The sequence below is a fragment of the Apteryx rowi genome, unplaced genomic scaffold (genome assembly GCF_003343035.1).
Source record: "Apteryx rowi isolate R43461 unplaced genomic scaffold, aptRow1 scaffold_649, whole genome shotgun sequence".
Lineage (NCBI taxonomy): Eukaryota > Metazoa > Chordata > Aves > Apterygiformes > Apterygidae > Apteryx > Apteryx rowi.
In genome coordinates, this window is record NW_020450926.1 from 336,430 (window position 1) to 360,253 (window position 23,824).

The 23,824-nt window shown below is 38.1% G+C and overlaps 1 protein-coding gene across 9 annotated transcripts in view; it reads left to right on the plus strand.

Moving 5' to 3' along the window:
- LMO7 (LIM domain 7) overlaps positions 1-23,824 on the plus strand; it is a 100,319-nt gene that overhangs the window by 67,289 nt on the left and 9,206 nt on the right. For 7 of the 9 annotated variants that reach the window (XM_026084607.1, XM_026084608.1, XM_026084611.1 and 4 more), the window contains 12 exons: positions 2,840-2,954; positions 8,786-8,947; positions 10,276-10,460; positions 11,172-11,232; positions 12,244-12,300; positions 14,473-14,498; positions 14,831-14,935; positions 16,738-16,830; positions 18,301-18,683; positions 20,800-20,865; positions 21,170-21,235; positions 23,151-23,203. In XM_026084607.1, the coding sequence (XP_025940392.1) occupies positions 2,840-2,954; positions 8,786-8,947; positions 10,276-10,460; positions 11,172-11,232; positions 12,244-12,300; positions 14,473-14,498; positions 14,831-14,935; positions 16,738-16,830; positions 18,301-18,683; positions 20,800-20,865; positions 21,170-21,235; positions 23,151-23,203 (1,372 nt within the window). The remainder of the gene's footprint in view (positions 1-2,839; positions 2,955-8,785; positions 8,948-10,275; positions 10,461-11,171; positions 11,233-12,243; positions 12,301-14,472; positions 14,499-14,830; positions 14,936-16,737; positions 16,831-18,300; positions 18,684-20,799; positions 20,866-21,169; positions 21,236-23,150; positions 23,204-23,824) is intronic. The other 2 variants (XM_026084615.1, XM_026084614.1) reach the window with 1 other exon arrangement.

A 23,824-nucleotide genomic window follows, 5' to 3' on the forward strand; every position in this document is an offset into this window, starting at 1 on the left:
GATAGTAAGAACTATTCAGAGAACTGTTACCTCATGATTTAATTTAGAAGAAACACAATAGTTTCTTTTGCTGTATTCTTTCCCTACCCTTTATCTGTCCTGTGCTTGATTTTATTTTCTAATTGAGGTTCAAACTGTTCATTCTAAATGTTCAGTTTGGTGCTTGTCAACTTTKTTATTCTCCAGGTTAGCACATTGTGTGCATAACCAGGTTTGTCAGTTAGGTGAACAACCTAAGCTACTCTAGCATCCATTCTCACTTTCAAACTGGTGGCAGAAAATAAAGATCTGCTTTTCAAAAGCCAACCTTAAACATTTGTATCACTGACCTTTTTTTTTTTCCCCCTGATGTGGCTTGAGATACTTTTCTTAATAATTATTTACTTGAAATTGTTTTGATTTAGTATTTTTACTAACAAACTTTAGAAGAAATCACCATTTCCATGTGTATCTGCTTATCCAGAAGTTGGGCCTTTAGTGCTTCTTTCAGAGCTTTTGAATCTTCTCGTGCTGTTTCCTCCAACTGATCTCATGTTTCCCAAGTAAAAAATGAACAACAGTAACTTTAATCGTTGGTACCTTCCTGCAGTCTCTAACAATGTGGTTCATGCCCCTCGCTAGGCTAGAGGTGAATTCCTTGCATTCCTGGTGCTGCTGTACTAATTATGTCAGTTGCTTGGGTGAGGATCATAAAACCTTAGATGTTGATTTATGAAATCACCTCATACACCAGTTATTTTTATGTACCTTTAGTCATTTTGAACCATTCTTGTTTCTTTGAACCTGTGGAAAAAGAATAGATTTCAGTTTAATACTCATGATATCTCTGAGGTACCCAACTAGCCACCAGAATGAAATTACTGTATTTTTTGGAAACTGTGGTTATTGCATAAGGAAAAAGTTTATGATTTTTTTTCTGTGTTATGATAAAAATAAACAGGTAGGGATTGTAGCCAATGAAAAATGGGATTAGATGTGAGTTCTTTTTTTTATCACTTTTATGTAAGCCAAATGAAAGCAAAATGTCCTATGTCCTATTTCATTGCTATCATTGGTCATGAGATTATAAATTGTCTTGCCTCCAAATGGGGAATGTGTTTTTAAAAAAAATTGATGCTTGTGGTGTGTATCAAACAATCAATAATTTAAGGAGTGCGAGTTCCATTTGGCAKGTTTGTAAATCATTGCTAGAGCTGAGAGATTGGTAGCTCACTAACTGTCAGGGCAGCCATGCTAGGTTTGTAGGGTACCAAGTGTTTTGGAGAGGACCTGTCCAAATGATGAAGTTCAGTGTGCAAAGTGRCATTACTCCTCTCACAAGAGGTAGTTTTGAAGAAGAACTGGTTTGGGATGCTGGAAATGAAAATAACAGTGATCTCCAGGAACATACTCAAATTTCAGAGCTTTATACGTGCTCATGTATTGCGTCAATTAGTATGTTACCTTTTAATGTACTGTTACTCACCTAAGGAGTTAGACTGTATAGAAAAAAGACTCTTTCAGTATAGAGCATTTGCAAGTTAATAGCTGCGTTTCAAAGTAATGACTTAATAGTTTCTACCCTGAGCTATGACTGTGTGTGGTTTGCCGGGACCATTGCTATAGCGCAGGGGAAAACCTCAGGGTGTTGCCCTGCAATATTGTCTTCATGTGCACCCCCTGCTTGGGTGCTGCTGAGGCCTTCTCTGACTGGCTGCTGCCCTGAGCCTCCCTGTTGCTGCTTTTACTTGTGAAACACCCTCTGGAGATGCCCATTTCTTTCCTATGACCGAAACAGGAGCTACTGGGAACTAGCTTAGATACTTAAACTTTTAAATATTTGAAGCTAGGGAAAATGAATCCCACCTTTTGGGAAGATTGGTTCACCAGGCAACTAAAATTTAGGGCATACATTTAGTGTGCACATGAGCATGCTGTGTCTTTTCCATACACACGTTCCTGCGTTATATCTGTTCTAACAGTGTTTGATGGAAAAAGCCTAAATTTTTTTTTCTTTTATAATATCTGTTTCATTGTGATGAAGTGAATACCATTCATTTGGGTGTTTTAATTGGTATTTAATGACTTCATATTAAAATGTTAATGTATATAACACATGCTTGTAATACATTTTGACCTTGAAAGCAGGTTTTTCAAAATGTATTCCAAATCAAATATTTGTGTAGTTTAAAATGGAAATGTTAAGTTTTTATTCTGATTTTGAAAACATCTTGAAAGTCCCCTAGAATGGAAAATCTGTATTCCAGCTAATTTTGGGATTAGCTTTATAGTCTAAGGCACCCATTACAAAATCCATAGCAAGCTAGTAGTATTTCACACAAAATTAGAAAGATGACTGTTTACACAAGTAAATCTAATTGCAGCACTGAGTCTAAAGGAAATTGATACTGCCTTCTATAGCATGTGTAAGAATAAATAAGGTGAATTACTGTTATCTAGCTTTTTCACATTCCTATTTGACTGATGCTTTGTCAGTAGGCAGTAGATTTCACATATTCACAAGGCTATCCATGAAGGTTCATTTAGGGTTTTAGTTTCCTTAAATGTCTTACATTTTGTAGCATCATTTTATGGTGAATTTACAGTTAGAAAAAAGTACAGTTAAAATATATATATATGAAAAATAATATAAACATAAATGTAAACAAAGAATGTAATGTTTGAATTAAAAACAACCTAGTTAGTTAACTGACTTCAGTGCTGTTTCCTTTGCAGATGATGCGAATAATAGATAATTAAAGTGCACATTGTGAGTAGCCTCACTTATTTAGAGGATAAACTTTCCCTCATTTAGACTCCTGTGATACCAGATACTGTAGTGTCATGTTTTATYTTTCAGGAACAGTACAGTGAAATGAGAATCAGTATAAACCAGAGACCTGGCCACAGTCGCAACTTTGGGTTTACAACAACTTGGAATTCTTCAGGGGCCTTTGTACAGACGGTTGAAGAAGGTAAATGTATATTTAACTGTGCAAACTTTTCTTCTTCTTGCTTTAGGAACGTTGCAGATACTGCCAAAACTCAGGTAGAGAATAGAAAAATCAATATTTTCTCTGTTAATGCTTTTCTGTGAGTTCTCATCTCTTAAAATGTGTTTAATTTAGAAGTATTCAAAAGCATTTCCTGAAGCAAGGACAGTTCTGTAACCACTGAAAAGGTATAAACGTGATTACCCAAAGGTTTCCCAAGTCTCTTACAGAACAGTAGTATGGGGTACCTACAGTGTTGGGTTTTTTGTTTGTTTGTTTTTTAAACATATGGATTATTCCTTTTTCCTTAGTTTAAAAGCTTTCATTTTCTATAGTCTGTAAACACATGCAGAGGAAACTTGGGATTTAGTATTTTTATTTCAATTTTTTCTTTCCTTGTCATGTTGGATTTTGGAGGCGATATTTTTAAGCAGTTGTAACTTCTAAATTAACTTCCAGTGAAAATTTTACAGATGTGTTAATACCATGAAAAAATAAACATTTTTGTCTTGAAATGAAACATATGCTTATTTCTAGCTTTAATAGTTTCCTTTAGAGATCAAATTAAGGGTGTTTTTTGGGGGGGTGGGTTTGGGTTTTTTTGGGGGTTTTGGGGTTTTTTTGGGTTTTGGGGGTTTGGGGGGTTTTGGGGGGGTTTTGGGGGGTTTTGGGGTTTTTTTTTGTTTTTTTTGTTTTTTAAGGCAAGCAAATAGCATGCAATCTTTGCATTCTGAACAGGCATCTTGCACATTACCAGTAATACTTAAACAATATTTAATTGTGCCTTTCCTTATAATTAAAACAAGATCGTCCTGAGGAAAAGAGAAACCACTGCAAACTTCTCATTTAGTTAGCCCTTCATTATGCTTTTCAGAGAGGAAAAGATACCATTTAGCAGTACTTACTGAGCAGCCTTACTTTTCATTTTGAAGTCATTTTTTAGATATCTCTTCATTATATCTGGATACTTCTTATAATTAGATTGTAACAGTTAATTACCTTGTCTGAAGAATAACTTTCCATTTATTTTCCCTGATGCTAGGCCTCTGGTTTACTTTTGTTACCTGGAGGCAAAGGACAGTTTCATTGTGCTATCAGCTGTAACTGAGAAACCTGAGGGCAGTGAATGTTCCTGCCTGTCATTCGCCAAGGTCCAAATGAGCTCCGTGCCTGACGCTGGAGTGTGGGAGGAGATGAAGGCCCTCTCACTCTTACCTTGGTTATGCTTTATTATGATATTTGCAAAGTAGAAAGATTAAACTGAGCATTTGGGGTGGACTGCACCTATTTGGTACTCATTTTTAGCATGCATTTAACATCTTTTTGCAGTAACTGACTAATGTATCCTTATGCAGTAGCTGTAGGTTTATTTAAAGGAACAAAGAATGAAAGAGGTGGACAGTTCACTGAAACAGTAAGATATGCTTTCAGCTGGGCACTTCTGAATGTTGTGGGTTTTTTTATTAAGAATAAGCCATAGGATAGTTCAGGTGGGAAGGAACCTTGGGAGATCACCTAGACCAAACCCCTGCTCAAGGAAGTGTCAAGACTGAACTCAGACCTAGTTGCTTAGGGCTTTACCCAGCTGGGTTTGAAAACATTCAAGGATGGAGACTGCACAGTCTCTCTGGGCAACCTGCTCCAATGCATAACTATCCTTCCAGTGAAAAATTTTCCTTATATCCAGTCAGAACATCCCTTGTCTTAGTTTATGACCATGGTGTCTTGTTTTCCTGCCATGCATTATAATAAAAAGCAAGCTTTCCCTTCTCAATGACTTCCCCTTAGGTACCAGGGCTGCTGTTAGGGTCCCTGAAGCTGTCGCTTCTCCAGGCTGAACAAGAATCCCTCAGCCTCTCCTCACACGGCAAGTGCTCCAGCTTTGACCACCCTGCTGGCCCTCAGTTGAACTCACCCCAGTTTAGTAATGACTTTCCTGAACTGGGAGTCCCAAGCTGGATATTATTGGTGTGCACAAGTGCCCTGTGAAGGAGGGGGATAGTCACTTCCGTTGTCCTACTGGCTGTGCCCCTGTTTGTACCGCCCGGGTGCTGCTAGCCCTCCATGCTGCCAGGACATGCTGCTGGCTCATGTTCAGTCCAGCACCCACCAGATGCCCATGTCCTGCTCCCCTTGGGCAGCCCCCAGCCTGTACTGTCTCAGGGGTTAGTCCTTCCCAGGGCAGGACTTTGTATTTGTCCTTGTTGAATGTCATGAAGTTCCTGCTCTGAACAGCAGCCCTGCCCTCCAGCGTATCAACTGCACCCTCCAGTTTGATGTGGTTTTCAAACTTGTTGAGGATGCCTTTCATCTCATCCCCCTGGTCACTGATACAGATACTAAGCAGGACAGATCCCAGAGTACAACCATGTGGAGCTCTGTAACCAGCCTCCAGGTAGAGTATGACCCATTAACTGCTACCCTTTGAGCCTGATGGTCCAATCAGTTTTTCACCCATCTAGTTGTGCACCCTTGTAGACATAACATCCCAACTTTGATACCAGGATACTGTGGGAGACCAGGTCAAAAGCCTTTCCAAAGTCAAGGAAGTAAATCCACCACACTCCCCATCCACAGATCTAGTCGTTTCATCATTGAAGACAAACAGGTTGTTTTAGCATGATTTACGCTTGGTAAATCCATACTGACTATTTCCAATCACCTTTTTCTCCCTCATGAGGCCAGAAATAGCTTCCAGCAAGACTTTGTCTGATTATCCTTGCATATTTGCCATCCTAACTAGTTCTATTGATTTTTCTTTAAGTGCTAAACTGCAGTTATCTTCTTATTGCCTATAAATGACTCTGGATTCTACATATGCTTTTACTTCAAAAAATTGGTAAGAAATCTATTTGGCAAACAAAATGAACTTCTTATATGCATTCACAAAAAGTTTATTAAGAGTTAAAATTGTAATGCATGTTTCAGTGAGGCCCACTTTAAAAGAATATAGTGTTCTTTTTTTTACAGGCATTTTCTGTCTTTTATGCTAAAAATTACATTAAAAAAAAGCCTTAGAATCTTTTAAATCTTGACATTGCTCTGCCAATTTCCCCACTGCTGTATAATCTCCATTATTTCAGTCCTTCCCCTTTCCCACATCCTATTTGCAGCCATTGTTTGAGATAGAGTTGATACAGAAGTGTACATGCTGTGATCTAACACTCACAGGCGTAGAGGACGTGTTCTTTGGAAAATAAATTTGACCCATTTCCTTCATGTTTTGATTTTTATATGCAAATCTGAGTTTAATATTAATGTGTGTTAGCAACAACAGATAGGGATAGGGTAGGAGTAAATGAGTACGTATTGAAAATGAGTGAGAAAATGGTGTTTTGGGAGGTTTTTTTAGTGTTTTGGGGGGTGGTGGGGTTTTTTTGGTTTGTTTTAAGAGAAAAATTTTCTACCTTCAGGAAAATATATAAAAAACACTGTTAACTGTTCTATTTAATGGAAACTAAATCCTCTACACCCACATAAAGAAACTATCACTAAATCCTATAGTCATGGTGGAGCTGGACAGAAGGCGGCAATTGACACCACACACTTTAGGCATCTGAATAGCCCGCTAGTCTCTGTAGACTCCTCTTATCATTAGTGAAACCAAAGCTGCTTTGGAGGGTGAATCGGAGCAGAAGCCCTAATACAGGTGCTCAGAATTGCACTCTGGAGAGACTCCTTTCTTCATAGATTATAGAGACAGTATAGGAAGCAAAGTATATAGCTGGCAAAGTTTGGTGCAAAAAATTGAGTGGTATAAGTTCTCTTGTCTGTGCAAGGCCTACATGTGGAGACTAGCTATTCATTCATGTGTGTATGGTTGGGATATGTTGGGTATGTTTTTGTGGTGATCTTATGGGAGGAAGCGTGCAATCTTGAATTCCCTTTCACTTCCTAAAACCTGAATTGGTAATACCCCCCCCCCCCAGCCATGTGCCTACTGTAATTGTGCTGAGGCACCATTCTCACCTCAGAGCTGGATCTCAGCTCAGTCAAGTTATCTGAGTAAAATGAACACCAACTTTTTTGGTTCCTAGGGTTCATTCTATGTGACAACAGAAAACAGGGTGGTACTTAGTCCAATCTCTTTCCTTGAGCCAGAAGTAGTCCCTTTACCATAAGCGTGAAGTTTAGTCAATGTGAGATCAAACTGTATGGTACTGAAGATCTTAGATTTTGAAGCAAAACACAATTCAGAATGTTCTGTATATATTTTTGAAAATAATACTTTCCATTTGACCTTCAATTCTATTAACTTTTATTCCACCTTCCTTGCTCTAAGGAGGTACAGGTTCTTCCAGTTTCATCATTGCATATACCTTTACTATTTCCTCCAAATAAAAACTCTGTTTTTTTCTCTGATAATACTGTTTAAAATTGGTATATTTTGAAAGTTTGCTGATAACTGCTACTGGAGTTTTCAGTCCATACTTTGAGAAAAAAATACAGAAAAATAGAACATGGAGCTATACTTCCTCTTCCAACATGGTCCTTAAAATGTCATTGTGTTTTTGTTTTTGTGAACTATGAAGTGGTTCAGAGGAGTATTAGGAAGCCTAGCATTTCTTCATTTCTTAACTTCCTGGGGTGCCAGGAATATTAAAATCTGTCTGAATCCTTAGCAGATGATCCAGACTTCTAATAGCATTTTTCTAGTGAGTCAGAAGAAGGTCAGATGAATCATGAGGGGTCTAAATTCCTCTCTCATGTTTGTCCACACTTGTTTCTGATAATGTAATATAGCATTGTCCTTGGTATATTTTAAATAAGATGTATGGATTCTTCCATTTGCTTTGGAAAAGCTTCCATTGTGTCATTCAAGTTTGTCTCGTTTTTTTGGGGGGGGTTTTTTGTTTGTTTTTTTTAGAGTGAGGATTYATTTCTCAGTCTTCAACTCCATTTTCATGTAGCTTTTCTCTTTTGTATTCTGCTAAGGGAATAAATGCCAATGGAAAAACCCTTCAGATACAATTCATGAAATCTTACTGAAGTCTGATATTCTAAGCTCATCCATCTTCTTATTTAAAAAAAAAAAAAAAAAAAAAGCCTAATAACTGGCCCTGTATGCTGGCTGTCCTTAGATCAGTGGGATCACGTGGCAGTGCATAGTAATAGATTAAAAAAAAAAAACAGTGTAAAGTGCAGCCTGTCTTGCAAAATATATGTAGAATTCAAAGTCCAAGCTGCAATAAAATTTGCTCTCAATTGAGTCGTAGCTACCAACAAATAAATAGAAAGAAGTCTAATGTTAGGGCACCCAGCAATATCTTGAGTTAGTCCAATCTTCAGTTGATTCAGAGCTAACAATCTATTTTAACAAAGCAGTAGAGCAGCATATTCATGTCAGCAGAGCCCAGAAAAAGTAAATAAGCAAGCCAGTTTATCCTGGAGTTAACAAAGTGGAGCCCATTTTTCAAGCAAACAAGAGGATTACCCAAACATTGGCTGAATTTCAGGTATCATTGGCTACAGATACTGCAATGCTGTCTCTTTCTCACTACCCCAGGCTATAAAGGCAGGAGTAGGCAAACCAGAGCCCATTTGTTAAATGAGCTAGCCAGTGTGTGAATGCTTGCAAATTCAAAAGGCTAATGTTCTGCCTTATTTTCATAAGGCTAAAATTGAACATTACTTTGATATTAACAGTTTACTGACCTTATACACAGTGCGGTAAATTTTTCAAAGACTTTTTCAATATCTATCAAAGGCATTTCTTCGAAAGAAATATACGTGTCGTTCCCCCCCTCCCCCAAACTGTGGTAAAAATAATTGTGAATGGAGACATAATTTTTTTTTTTTCCTGTTTTCTGCAGGTAGCCCTGCAGCACTTGGTCAGCTGCATGTAGATGATGAGATCATTGCTCTCAATGGCACAAAGGTTTCACATATGGACTATAGTCAGTGGGAAGAAGCCATCGCTAGAGCACTAGAAACTGGAAACCTGGTCATGGATGTCAGACGATATGGAAAGAATGGTGAGTTCTTTCGTAGGGCAGATACGGTGTGCTCTGTAAGGCAAATAAGCTTTGTCTCTGCTGTGCATGACAGCTGAGAGTCCTTATTTCCCTTACAGTAGTAATACGTATCTGAGCTAAGTAGTTTGCTAGTGTGTCAGTTGCATTTTAACACAACTTGGCTTTTTTTAAACTGCTTCTGCATTACAAATGTCTTCACAAGCAAGTCTGTTAAATGTTAAACTACTGACCTCTCCCTTATGCTCTGGCCTGTTTGAGACAATGCACAGTTAAATTGTGCAACCACCACACAAGGGAGCAGAAAATTCTCTTCTCCTGCTATACCACATAAATGAAGTGGGGTCCTTCCCTAGAGGATAGTAACTTTTAGATCCTCTCTCTCAACAGCTTCTTTTCATCCCCTTCTTTCTTCAGGGAAGGAGGGTTGTGTCCTTTCTTCTGGGGAAGGGTTTTGGTGGCCTACAAGCTTGTGGCTGACGTAGCTCTTCTGTGCTATAACTTTGATCACTGACCCAAATATCGTGATATTGTAATCTCTCAACATGGTACTATCCACTCTGGCAAGTGAGGACTTCCATCCTGGCTGAGGGCCTTGTCACATCTCCAGACATGCCATGGGTTTGATCAGGATACTCTTTCATAGTCACAAAAGAATTTTTCCAGTGTTTGAAGCGTGACCAATGAGTTCTTTCAGATTATAATAATATAAAATTCTTTTAGTGGGAAGATAGGTAGAATAACGTAGCAGCAAGTGGGGAAAAAAAAAATAGTGGGGTGAGGAGTAGACAGGAAAAAAAAAAATCACAACTTGTACCATACCTAGCACAAGTGAAGACTGAAGTTAGTGGAGCATAACTAGTCAGATAAATTTAAGGGTGGTGGTGGGATGGAGGTTATGATTTGTCTTCCCCTCATCTGTTTTGCTAGTTTAGTTTAGACAGCCCTTTTTTGCCCTGTGTGTGTTTCCTGGGTAGCTTGTACATGAAAAAGACACTTTCTATCTTGAATATTCCCTATTTCAAAATGTACCTTGTGTGAGCTAAAGTTGGGAGAATTTCCTTGGTTCTTACTAATGGAATAGTAAGCAATGCATCTTGGTAAACTTTTACCTAGCTTTGACTAACACTTGCATTTTTGGGGAAGGCGGTCTGCTCATAAAAGCCCCTTTTCCTGTCTTTGCAAATTCTACCTGATTTGTATGTCTCCCTCTTTTGTTACATGTGTGTTTTTTCTGTTTTTGTATTATTTGAATGTGTTTTCTCTAACTCTTGTTCTGTTCTTTGACATTACTGTCTACGTTAATTTCTTGATCTCCACATATCAAAAAGATTGGGGCACAGACCAGCCTTCCCTGCCACATCTAAGGCATAAAATCCTCAATCTCACCAGTATGGCTACCAACATTATAGGTACATCTGAAAATAAATGGGTTGATGCAACTTCTGGAGAACAAGTTTCAAACACTTCAACCATATCACCAAAAAGAGATTTCTCCAGCAGCCTTCAAAGTTCTGTGAGTGTGTTTAAAGGGTCATGGGTTTGGGGGGGGAAGAAAAAAGTCAAAACTTAAGGCCTTAATGGGGGGGGCAGGGAGAAGAAAAAATGACTCAAGAAATCTTATGGTTACTTGTATATGTGCTTATTATAAGGAATTTATATTTCTGCAAATACGCAAATATGGAGATGCAGCTATGTATTTATTAAGGTAAATAAGATCTGCTTTAAAGCCTGGCTACTGTCTGTTCAAGAATATAGGATAAGTATTAACATATTTGCAGACTGCATTTTAACTAAAATGTGCAGACTGTTTATTCTTTATAAACACCTACTACCTCCATTATTAGCTTAAATGAAAGTTGCAGTCCTGAGGAACAGAAGGTGTGCATGCTTTCAGATTATTTGCAAATAACTCACTGCCTGCCAAGGAGCTGAACTGGAAGAACTATCTCAGCTTCTGGCATTTTCTTGCAAATTAATGTTTTTTACTGCAGCCATCAATTCAAAGCCAGTTATTGATCCCGGCAACTGCCTACAGTCCTTTTATCATATAGTATACTCAGAAAGTTTTAAAATAGAAATTCCCCAGAAGGGTAAAACCTTACATTCTGAAATGTTTAATGGTATATAGTTCCTATGAGAGGAAATGTTTAACTTTGTGATAAATTTCCACAAAACTAATGAACCTGAGACTTTTTTTTTCTTTCTTTCTTTCTTTCTTTTTCAGGGTACAGAAACAAAATTGATAAATGGGTTGCAAGGAGATCTTGGCTCTAACGAACAGAGAGGTAAACTGCCATTGCTTTTCAGCTGCTAATTGTATGGGTTTGGCACGAGCATAGATACTAAACCTATAATCATCGCGAGCTTTATACAGTGGGCTAAATGAGACCTTAATGAACTGAAAGCTAGACAGGTATCGCAAAGATCTAATTGCATCCAAATCGGGTGCAGTTTGCTTCTGCGGCGTGCTAAGCAGTCAGAGAACTGACAACAAAGCAGTGGCAAATCCCCTGTCTCAGCATTAGTGGTTGTAAATTTACTGTGTGGTAGGAATGAAAGAAGTGGAAGGCACAGAGTTTATTATAGCTACCACTGCATTGTGGAGAGACCGAGTCAGTATGAATATCAATCTATTTCACTATCTGGGAAGAGAGTATTCAACTTTTTTCTAATTCAAGTGTGGGGGTTATTCTTGTTTGTTTGTTTCTTTCTTTCTTTCTGTTTTTAATTTTTATTCCTGGAGAAAATATTGGTGGTTTCTGGTATGAGCAATTACTCATGATGCTATGAGCAAATCTAGCCTTACTTGGCAACAGAGAGCAGGTATGTAGACTTCCTAATGGAACAGTAACCCTAAAATGGAAACTTCTTATTTTATCTTGCATGTGCTTGGTGGTTTATAAAAGAGTTCCCCTAAGAGGTCAATTGCCCTCTGGAAATGCCTTTCTGCTGACCTTAAATGGAGCCTGTGGCAATTAGGCTCCTAATTTGGCATCTCAAAGTGGCTTAAATTAGACAGGAAGAACYTTGAGTCTTTGTGGGACCCTTATACTGTTGTCGTAATTGGACAGTGTTAGTGCTAGAATGAAATGCTAATCAGTGTATGGTGTAACCTACTAAAAACTGTATTTGTTGTTATGAAAGATTAGATTTCCTCTGTGTTCCAGGTTTTTTTGAAGTGACGTTGCAATAGATTGGAGGTCTAACAAATGTTGTTTGTTATCCAGGGGTGGTGATAATTTAAGAAAAGACAGCACCTCATTGATTTGTTTGTATTCTTTGTATTTTTCAAATAGCATCTGAACCTATTTCTTTGAAAAACTTAAAAAGACGGTCACAATTTTTTGAACAAGGTAAAACAAAGAGCTAATATTTCATGTACTTCCCATGAAATTATTCTTGCTGCACACTCTTCTTAACAAGTCTCTGGTGCTGGGTATTATGCCTCTTCAGCATTGCTTGTTGCAGTTATGACAAAGCAACATAATTAATTTCCCTTCTTTCCCCAGGGTCATCAGGTTATTCTTACAATTCATGGGTCTACCTTTGTGGTAATGGGTCTTTGTGTGTTCTCTTATATCTAAAGCTAATTAAATCTCTTATATGTTGTTCAAACTCTTTTTTTTTTTTTTTTTTTTTTCCCTTTCACTGGGTAGGAGTAAGAAGTATAGCACTCTGTTCAGGTTTGCTACTACCTACAAAACAGAAAAATGTTGACCATTCCAGCAGAGGCTTAGTGCAGAATTCAATGAGATATCGATAAAATATTTAACAGTAAATTGGAGTTTATTTGGAGTTGCAACTCTATGCTTTCATCTAAATTGACAGAATACAGCAAGTGGCTGGCCTTCCATTATGTGGTAATGTCACTAGATCCCAAGAAAACCAATATAAATTTTGAATTGAATATGTTATTTTTAAAGACAAAAAATAAGGCACTCAACTTTGGTTTTGTAGGTTACTGTTTGGTGTTCTGCATGTCACAACTCACATACTTCCACTACTGTTGTATGTCTAACGCTGTCCTCAGACTATGTATGCTTTGCTGTTTGGCTGTGGCCTGTAAGAGTGAAATGCTGTCCCACTGGAAGTCCCGTGTGAATTTTGCCAGTGATTTTAGTGGAGCCAGGACTTTGTCCTTCATGGTGATGGCTTTCTTTTTTCAAGAAGTGATAAGTGAAATGCCAAAGCTTAAGTCTGTGTTTATGGTTCTGTTTGCTTTCGAATACTTCTTCTGTATTTGTACCTGCAATGTTGTGGGGGAAACAAGGTTGCTGGGTTTTTTGCTTGATCAAATATTTAAAGGCTTGCTATGAATTTTGTTTTTATTTCAATGAGTTTTATAGCAATATTTAAAGTATTTAACTTTTGCTTGAGGGGGAGGAGAAAGGACATATTTTTAGAGTGTACACTCAGTACGTTTTTGTTCTTTTTTAATTTCTGACACCTTGACATTACAGGGAGATGAAAGATTCCTATTTTTGAATCTCTGTAGGCCAGCATAAGTTTATGGGGTGAGAAAAGAAGGGAGCAAGATGTCTGTTCCCTCTACCTCTGTTCAGCATCTCCTGGTGCAGTTGCACAGGGGATCAATTCCTATTGTCACTGGGGCTGTTCCAGTCTGATAATGAAGACAAAATTGTGCATAAATAGATTAGACACTGATCCATGATTTATTAGATGTCTTTTGTATGCTAAATCTCACCTCCTTTCTCAGGTTCCTGTGTTCCTACGTACTTTAGAGAAGTGTTTCAACTCTTGCTTTTATGCATTTTTTTAAACTGAAATTTGGATAGCTAAGTAACAAGTTCACTAGTAGCAAACAAATATAAAGATGTAACTTGATGTTTAGGAAAAGATTGCACTTAAATTTGTACTTCCCTGTATTTTCTCCATTTTTAATTTGTTAACATAATAATGTTTAATCATAACTTAAATGTAATTATGTTTACCCATGTTGTCATGGGCTAAAGGCAAGCATGATAGCCTCAAATAACATAGTTTGTGGTAAGTGTTGACAAGCTCACCAAAGTCAAGTGTGCTTTTGGGAGCAGAAAAAGAGGACAGTGGAAAGGGAAAATACATTCTTTTGTGGTAGAAAAGTTGCCTGTGGAAGTCTATTGCTATTAATTCATGTCCAGGGCATTAGGTGAGTAGCTGCTGCACACTGGAACAGTGTTCTGAGTACAGTCATGCTAAACAGCTGGGTTTCAGGGTAGTGATAGGAAAGCCGTAGCAAATAACTTCTGTATTGCTGCAGTGGGAGATGTACTGCTAATTCAAGCAATTACTGATGGCACTTGAAAGCATGTAAAGCTTTTCAACAACTGCACACATTAGTTGAAGGCACCTAATGAATTCTGCCCTCAAGTAAATGAAGTAGGGTCAAATACAAGCATGGCTTACAGAAGAAGCAAAAATTAGTCTGAAATTGACACTCTCCACATTTAAACAAGTCTTGCAGTAACAAGTATGGTTCTAACAATTTCTGTTTTTGTTTTGCCTTCTATTTCTAAATCCTACAGGAGGCCCAGAGGCTGCAATGCCTGATGTAAGTACTATTTACAAACAACTTACTAGCTGTGTAACCCTGGTGGTTTCAGGACACCCCCCTCACACACACACTTTCTATTGCTTTTTACACTGCCTTAAAATTCTGATCAAACAACTCAAACTACTGACTAAACTTTTTTAGTGTGTAAGAGAATGGTTGCATTCTGTCTCTTTGAAAAAGGCTAATTTAGGTTCTTGTCACTCTAAACCTGTGCTGTTTGTAATAGCTTTTGTATTTCCCATTTAAAAAAAAAAAAAAAAATTTTAAATGTAGAGTGCCGATTACATGGGGGAAGATGATAAAAATATCTCATTTCTGTGCTATTTTAGCTCCCAGTCCCATCCATTAGTGCTCCTACTCGTCGGGTTTGGGACCAAGAGGAAGAACGAAAACGACAGGAAAAATGGCAAAAGGAGCAGGAGCGTTTACTGCAGGTATAGTTCATCTTCATAATCGTAGGCGGCATTCCTTTGAGTCTAGTAATTGCCAAGGAAGAAAACCTTTCTCAACTCCTGCAACTATTGATGTCCTACGAAGAGTTTCAGATGCTTTCATGGCAGAACAGAAACACGCACTAGCAATTACCCAGCAAAAAAAGGTGGAAATGCTAGTGAGCTTCATGAAATCAAAACCTAGGCTGTATGTTCACTGTAGCAGAAATGCTCAGTCATCACAAGGCCGGTATGATCTTACTGGCAACTGAATTTAAAGGGCAAGCAGAAACCGAAGTGGCAGCGGTCTTCACTTTTAAATATGAGTTTTATTTTTTAAGAAAATTGTCTCTAGGGTGGGTTTACCTTCAATTTGAGGTGTTGCCTTGTATTTGGAGATGAAGAGAAGGGAGCCAGTGCCTCAGATGGATGCCTGTTACCATCCTATGTGTTGGTCAACCTGATTCCCAGGATCTCTGTGAGTTCAGGAAGCTGAAGCTACTGATGAGCGCAAAGAACATCTTCACATCCAGTTTGCTAGAGCTGGAGGAAAGGATTGCAGAGAGAAGGGGCAATGTGTGTCACCTTAGGACAGTATAAAAAACAAACACATTCTAGAGCTGAATGGGCTTATGTTTCAATGAGCTGTGGTCATTGCTCTAAAACATATGTCTGAAAATTAAATTAAGGTTAGTTATCTAAAGTCTGTTGGCTAGCAGAGACATTGGTGAACATCACTTTCTCTGCAGAAGCCCTCTTATTAAAATTGGTGCATTCAGCAAAAGATTGTGATGTCAAAACATAACTTAGCTACCCCATTGCTTTTAGGATGCTTTAGCTTTTTTCATTCCTCTTAGCTTGTAAACTCTGCAAGGCTACAGCAGTGCCTTCCTAAATATGTATGTGGCCTCTTACGCTTTGGGTGCTCCATTTGACACTCAAAGAGATGTCTTTAAAGAACAAAATTTGCCTCCCCTTTCCTTCTTGAGAACAGTCTTAGTCTTCTCCCATTGCTTTTTTCTTTTTCTTTGCTTCTCCTTCTTTAGTCTTGAAGAACTAAATTTGGCCAGAGTAATAATGTTCCCTTTCTTCCGCATGATCCCAATGATGATTTTTCAAATAACAGAGAAAAGAAACCAGATCTTTCTTTACTTCCTTCCAGTATCTTAGAAGGAATACTTTTGACATTGTTAAGCATTTTGCTTTTCCCAAGACCTAAGTGGCGACTGACAAAACCCACTAAACCATTTATTGTGTGCCTTGAATAATGCCTTTAAGACATTGCATTGATTTCATACCAAATCCAGTCATAGGACAAATTCAGAGGTCCAGAAATTGGCTTTTGTTTAGATAAGCTTCCAAAAGATCAAGTGTTCTCACTCGAACCAAATTACTGCCTCATATTTCGCTTGTAGGGCACTTTGTGTTTACCTTATTACTGTGTCCAATTCCAAGTTAAATATAATTACTCTGTCTTTCAAGAAATACCTTACATAGCTGGGTTTCGTTCAAATGGAAACTAAACTGTAAGGCAGGGAATATAACAGATGTGAGGATGGTTGTTAGGAGACCTAGCAAGTAAACCTGGATTCTGTGAAATCAATGACCAGATTCCTTTTGATTTGTATTTGGGCCAGGATTTCACTCGCTCATGCCAGACCCAATGTCCTGATGGAGCTCCAGCATGTTTTTACCACACCAGTCTGACTGTTTTAAGGCATATTAAATAAAAGTATTATATTTTAATGCAAATAAAACATACCCTGGTTCTTATTTGTGTGTCTAACTTCAATCTAACCTAACAGGAGAAATACCAACGGGAACAAGAAAAACTGAGAGAAGAATGGCTACGAGCTAAGCAGGAAGCAGAAAAAGAGAGCTCCAAATATTTAGATGAGGTAGGCTATGAATATGGCTTCACCTGTAACAGTGCAGTTTCATGGTCCTTCCCCCCCCCCCCCAAATAGTAGAAATATGGAAGCAGGGAAATAATTGTTTTGCTATGTCATATATCTTCTCACTTTGGAAAATAAATGCTTCTAAAATAAAAACATTGTCTATAACTTGGCAGAAAGAGGTTGCAAAGATAGGACATAAAGAGGAAATGGGATGTTCCTGACCTGTTGAATTAGACTTTTTTCGTGATGGATTGGTTAAGTAACTAATACCAGAAATATGTTGACAATGGTTACAACATGTAGGATATTATTGTGACCAGAATGAAAATGGTCACCTTTTTTGCTGAATAATATTTAACTCCTTTTGTTACCTGAAATTCTGCTTCATCATTATGCTCGTTCATATGTGCCTGGCTTGTTACTGTCATCCCATTCATCCTGTCTCTGATAAATTTACATAATAAATCAACTTCAGCATTGCTATGTTTCAAAATATTGAATGTCCATTTTCTGTAGCTGCCTACTTTTGTAGTTGTTGCCTATGGGAAGATGAACAGGTTTTTTTCCTGGGCGTGGGAGGTGTCTGAGATATCTTCTCTATTGCTATATGAGATCAAGGAGTGCTGCTTCAGGCATCCTAGCTAGAGCAGTTGTGTTTATATAGAGTAATGAACAAGACGACTCTAATTTAAAGCTTAGGACTTCAATAAGAAACCTCTTTGACCTGTTAGAGGACTTTGCAGCAAAAGGATGCAAAACATGTCATCTTTTTAATTGTTAGAATCAAAGACTGGACCAGTCTTTAATTGGCATAGAGTATTTGTTCATGTCAATTAAAAGATTTTTAGACTGCTGAAAGACTTTTTCTCATGTTTGAGAGAAGAGTCATAGATTGGTAGGTCTGAGGCTTGACTTTTAGATGCTAGAGGGATGCAGGAAGGGTGGGGGCTTTCTCTACATGACAAGTCATGTGGAATTCATTGGTCTGGTACACGCTTGCAGTGGTTCCCTTAGGTAGGTCCCAGGTTTCTGAGTAAGAAGGGTAAGAAAAAATGTTGGTATGTGATGATTTTCTTATTGTAGGCGTCATAGAAGGGTTTGTTTTCAGTGGGCATGTAAGTGGAGATGAGCTGGCTTGAAAAGTAAGTGGTTTTTAGATGTTTTAGAAGGATGTTTCACATACTAGTGGACACACAGCCCATGGAGCTAGCTAAGGCTGCTGTGTGAAATGGAGCTCTTGCATTAGGAGAATGTGCTTGCAGACATTCAAAGATGAAACCAAAGTACACTGTGTGCATTGCATTGAGAATGTCTGGGTTGCTTTTTATCCCAGTCTTCTGTTATAGAATAAACAAAATGTTTTCTAAATGAGCAACCTGCTCTGTTTAAAAAAAAACAAAACCAGCCTCCCTCCCTCAACACCTTTTTTTTTTCTTTCTTTTTCTTTCTTTTTCCCTCCCCCTGCTGCAGGAGCAGACTGTCCTAACTTTAAACACAGTGTCTGTCCCTGCACTGACTCCGTCAGTGTCCAGCTGGAGGGCAAGCACTGGAACGAATACTCCTGACGATACAGAAGGAGATGGAGGAAGTGAGTCAGCAGCACGCTTGCTGCATGAGGAAGAAAAAGAACAGCAAYGGAGGAGGCTCCAGGAGGAACAGCAGATCCAGGAAGAAGCAGCCCTCCGTTTTCAGCAAGAAAGGGAGCTCCAGGAACAAGAGCTTGAGAGACAACGTAAAGAGCAGGAACAGCAATATGCTGAGGAGCAGAAGCGGCGTGCGGAGATGGAGGAGGATCAGAAGCGACATGCAGAAAGGCAGAGGGAAGCATCAGTGGAGACACCTCAGTACCAAAGGTCTGTGCTTGTGAAGGGAGATGTGCTCTCTCTTCCATCTGCATAGAAATTTAAATACGTTTCTAAGCGACTGTAGAAGTCCTGAATGTATAAGTGCATTTGTGTATGATTCCTACCATAGATTAGTCACTCACTGCAGGGCACCACATGATAGCCTAAACCTGCTAGCTACTTATATGTACTTCAGCAGTGAAATAGTAAGGGCCTGGTTGTGCCATCCCTTACGCATAGTGTAAGCGTCATCAGACAAGTGTGCGTGACCAAGTTGGCACAATTTGAGAAATTCCTCTGCCCTAGTACACCTTAGTCTGTTCTGTTGCAAACCGTTTTACCTTATGTAAACCTGTTTTATTTTGCCCTGGAATAGACTAGAAATAATTGCATGTGTATTTTTGCATTTTGGCACCTAGAAGCTGTTCGGTGATAGCTTAAACTGCTGAAGCCTGACTGCAAATGCTCATTGCCATAAGTGACATTTTATTGCACAAATTATCTTGCTGAGGCTACCCATTCTTTTCAGAAGTAGAAGAGTCAGGTCTAAGACACACTCTTTCCCCATGTATCAAGTGTTCTTCTAATCCACTTCTGCTGGTTTTTAAACAGGAAGCTATGTATAAATACAGTAATTGCAGCCAAATCAAAGATGACCTGAAGCGCTTACTGTGAAGATTTGTTAGTCTCTGCATAATCTTATAAGTTGAAAGCCAGTGGTTCATCATATAGGGTTTTCAGAAGAAATACTAAGTTAACTATTCTCCAGCAAATACATGTCTGACTTTCAAGAGATTTCTCTCATTTTAGTTTGACAATGCAACAATGCAGTTTAATTGCTGTGTTAATTACCCAGTAAGGGGTATCATGATATCTGAGTTAACAGATACTGGCTTAGATATCGCAGCCTGTTAGAAATATCCACTGTGGGTATATTTATTCTAGAGGTGAAACAGTTTTTCTTCTTCAGCATCTTATTAAAAAAAAAGTAGTTAATTTACAAGTACATGTTCTTGCCCAGAAAAGTTTTCCTACTACTATTACAGGTGTCATGGGAGATTAATCTGACTGAAAGATTAGAACGATAAGTTTTCCTTGTTTTATTGTGTACTTAGCTAGTCATACACAAGGCAGTAATTTTTGCTGTTTCTCTTGAGGGTTGTTTTTTCCCCCCTGTTGTATAAGCAAAAAGAGATGTCTGAAGATAATGCTTGGTATCAAGTTAAATCTTAGAAGAAGAAAATATGATTACAAAATTGCATATATTTGCAGGGGAGATTGTGAGATCTGGAGTTACTTTAACTCATGTTAAATTGCTGCTGCTGCTTGAGATCCATGCTGAGCAAAACAGAGGCATGGTTGCTAAAATGGCTAAACAGGTTCTTCTTGGCAGCTGAGCCAGAGTATCTCTACAGTTTTAGCTTGCTGCAATTGTAGGATAATAAGACTTTGTGCAGTAACTTATTAAGCTGCTGTAATATAATTGCATATCTAAATCCTTGATATGTACTTTAGTCTTGGAGGATTTCATTGCTTCTGAGGTTGCTGCAAAAGGATGCCTTTTGCTAAACAAGGATGGCTTTGCTTAATATTAAATGAGCAGGTTCAGTCAAACTGCAATTTTAAATATCTAGTGTTAAATGTTTGTTTGTGATGATAGCCAAAGATCCAATTTGAAATGTGAAATGTTATATAAACTTATATGAAGGCACGATACTTGCCCCAAAGAGCTGTGCTGGCTGTCGACTAGTGGCAGAGCACTGAGGTTGGGAACAGGCAAGTGGGAAAGAGCTCTGTTTGTGCAATTTTGTGAGTATTTCTCCCTCTGGGTTACAGACTACACCCAGATAGTTTGCTAGAATATACACTCAACTTTTAGAGAACTGCTGTGTTTGGACAAAGCTTTACTTCTGGCATTGAAACTGATAAGATAAACACTGTCATCTACTGATACTTACAATTTTTGCAGTGTTTATAAGTCTTTTTTTTTCCCTCATGGATTTTCATGTTCCTAACTGATACATCTGAGCTTTCTCATTTTTCTGTCTGTATGCTTGCTGTTTGTTCAACTTCTAGAAAATTTTTGTTTAATATATATTTTATTGTGTGTGTGTTTTGTTTATAGACATTATGAGCTCTATGAAGTATCTAAAACGATAGAGGATCGACCTGGCCATCCTCTCATTGACAGGTAATAGAGAATTAAACTGCTAGGTAAGTTGAAACATTACCTTCAGCAGTAAGTGTTAACCAATTTGGCATGCTGAGGTTTAGATTCTTTGTCACTTACAAACAAGTACTTGCAAGCAGTTTTTCCAATAACCTTTCTTTGGGTTCTTTTGTTTTGTTTCTGGCTAATAAGACTAAGCCTGTTTAGAACGTTCACCCTTTTTATATGCTGAAGGGTCTGTTTTGAGTATTTTTAATAGAAAATATTTGTACTTCTGTGTACATCTTTTTCTGTATACGAACTTAATAATACACCTTGTTTATAGGCATTATGAGCATTACGAGGTTTCTAAAACCATTGAGGAGCGACCTGATCAGTCATTTGCTGACAGGTAGGTGTGATATTGAATTTCAGCATCAATTATAACATCACTATTTCTGTGTCAGAAAGCCTTGAAATGTCCAATAACTTTAACCGTGGTGATTAGTTTATATTATGTATCACTGCTGTGTTTTGCAGTTTTCATGTTGTGTTTTCATCTTGAGGAAAAAAAGTAGCCAAACTTTTGGCAAATTATAGGCTGTGTTGTAAACAACAGTTAGTCAGCAGGATTATACTAGGAGAAGCAGAACTATAAGGAAGTAAATATGTGGGTGGCACTAGACTTACCTGACTGGAAAACAATTTCATCTAAAATTGTGATTGTGTCATAATGTGCTATACAAACTAAGGTGCAGTTGTCCTGATCAAGATTGTGAAACCCGAGACAGCAAGCAGGGAGGGAGGTGAGAGATAGCAGCGGCTTATTTATCAAGAAGGCAGTAGCTGTACCACCTGTTAAGTTACACTCTCTTCACTTTGACTGTTTTCTGTTTTGTTTTAGACTGTGCTCAGTGGTTTGGGGGGTTGGGGTTTTTTTGTTGTTGTTGGTTTTTCTTTTTTTTTTTTAATTCACTTCAATAGAATATGTTAGCTATTACAGATTTATTGGGCTCTTTGAATAGACAACTTTTTCTTCTCCCTTTGACTTACTGGCTACAGTTAAAAAAACCTCCATAATAACCTAAATCTAAGACACTTCTATCAAGTTTTTGTCCTAGATGGCATCCCATAGTAGTTCCAAATGATAATCTCCACTGCATATTTATTCCATTCTTATAGTTCGAATCAGCATGCCCTTCTGTATTAAGAGGAATCCCCAAATTTACAGGGTACAACTTAAGGATCTGTTTAGATCTGGAAGATCTAAATCTAACTTTAGAAAGTTGCCTCCATTAAACAGTTACCTCTTAAATACATACGTATGTATATGAGGAGGAGGCTCAGGTGCTCAAATCATCCTGGACCAGGGTGCCCTGCTCTTTGGAAGTCCTGTTCACTACAAACAACTGTGCAATTGTGTCCTCTCAAATGAGTAAAACAGTAGATTGGCACTGTACAACAGATAGCTAGAACTGGGGGGACCAGGAAATTTGATGCAATTTGGTTATGTATCATTTACCTGTAGATAAAGCACAAGACTCCCTTTATACACGCTTATGCAGCCAGTGTTATATGTGCAAAAATGCTGCTGTGCAGCCATCCATAGCTTTGCTGTTGAAGTTGTGGCCCAGCAAAGGAGTTCTGTTTCTTTCTGAACTATTTGAAACCGAGAAACTGGCTGTGTTATTTAGGGCTAATAAGGTAGCAGAAAGGTGTTGCTAAAGCTCCCTTCTATACTGTCAGCAAACCAGCTGTTTGCCATATGCTTTCCTGCATATTTTTGAGTGGCTTTTCTTGGCTAAAGCCAATTTAAAAAATGATGCTGCTGGGTATAATCAGTGAATAATAAATTCCCAAGAACAATTGGCATGCAGTATTTGAGGACGTGCTTTGCTGACAGTCTAGTAGCACTGTTGAAGTATGATTTCAGTTTCTCACAAAGTTAGGTTATTTTATATGCCTGCTTTGAAAGTTATCACCTGACTATAGTCTTTACAAAGCTTCCATAGGGAAGGGACTGTGTTTCTTGCATGTTTGTATTCAATAAAGTACAATGCTTGTTCCCTTATAGCTGAAGCTGGGAACTTTCACAAGTCTTTAATATGTAATTATCTGTGGCCAATATTGACGTCTTTTTCCCCCCTTAATATCCTGTTGTCCTTTTGTCTGTTTCTTTGTCTCTTGTTTTAAGTACATTGCAAGTTGTTGTTGAGAGGGCTGGTGAAAGGAAGGGCTGGGTATCTATAATCCAGAGTGGTGAGATCTTTGTTCATGACAGAGTCTCCTAGTTGAGATAGAGAAATGAATGTTTTCTATATCTTTAGGAATAAGTCCAAGTCAACTTCAGAACTGGATGAAGTCACAGCAAACAGAAATGGTAAGTACTGTTTAATTTCCACTATTTTTTAAATGTATCTTTCTTGGAAACTGGTCTAGCAACAGAAGTAGTCATCCTAACAAGATTAATTGTCAAAGATCTTTTTGATAGCCGCATCAAATTGGTTATGTATCATTTACCTGTAGATAAAGCACAAGACTCCCTTTATACACGCTTATGCAGCCAGTGTTATATGTGCAAAAATGCTGCTGTGCAGCCATCCATAGCTTTGCTGTTGAAGTTGTGGCCCAACAAAGGAGTTCTGTTTCTTTCTGAACTATTTGAAACCGAGAAACTGGCTTCAAATTCATAACATGGCACAATTTACTGAATTTTTAACAGGAAGAGAAAATTGATACAGTCAACAGATAGGTCTAAGGCAAATATGATTAGCTACTCTCTTGAGTGCCTTAGCAGTGATTAYGAAGGAAACTTAGATGCCTAACTTTTAGATGACTGAAACTTTACAAGATAAACCCTGTCCTGTAGATCTAGCACTGAAATTGTTGTACGTTCTCATGCTGTGTTTGCTTTGTCAATAAAAAAGCTCTACATACCAAGATGACATGCATTTGGCACAACTGTTAGCTGTTTTTAACTGCTGTTAGTGTAGGACTAACA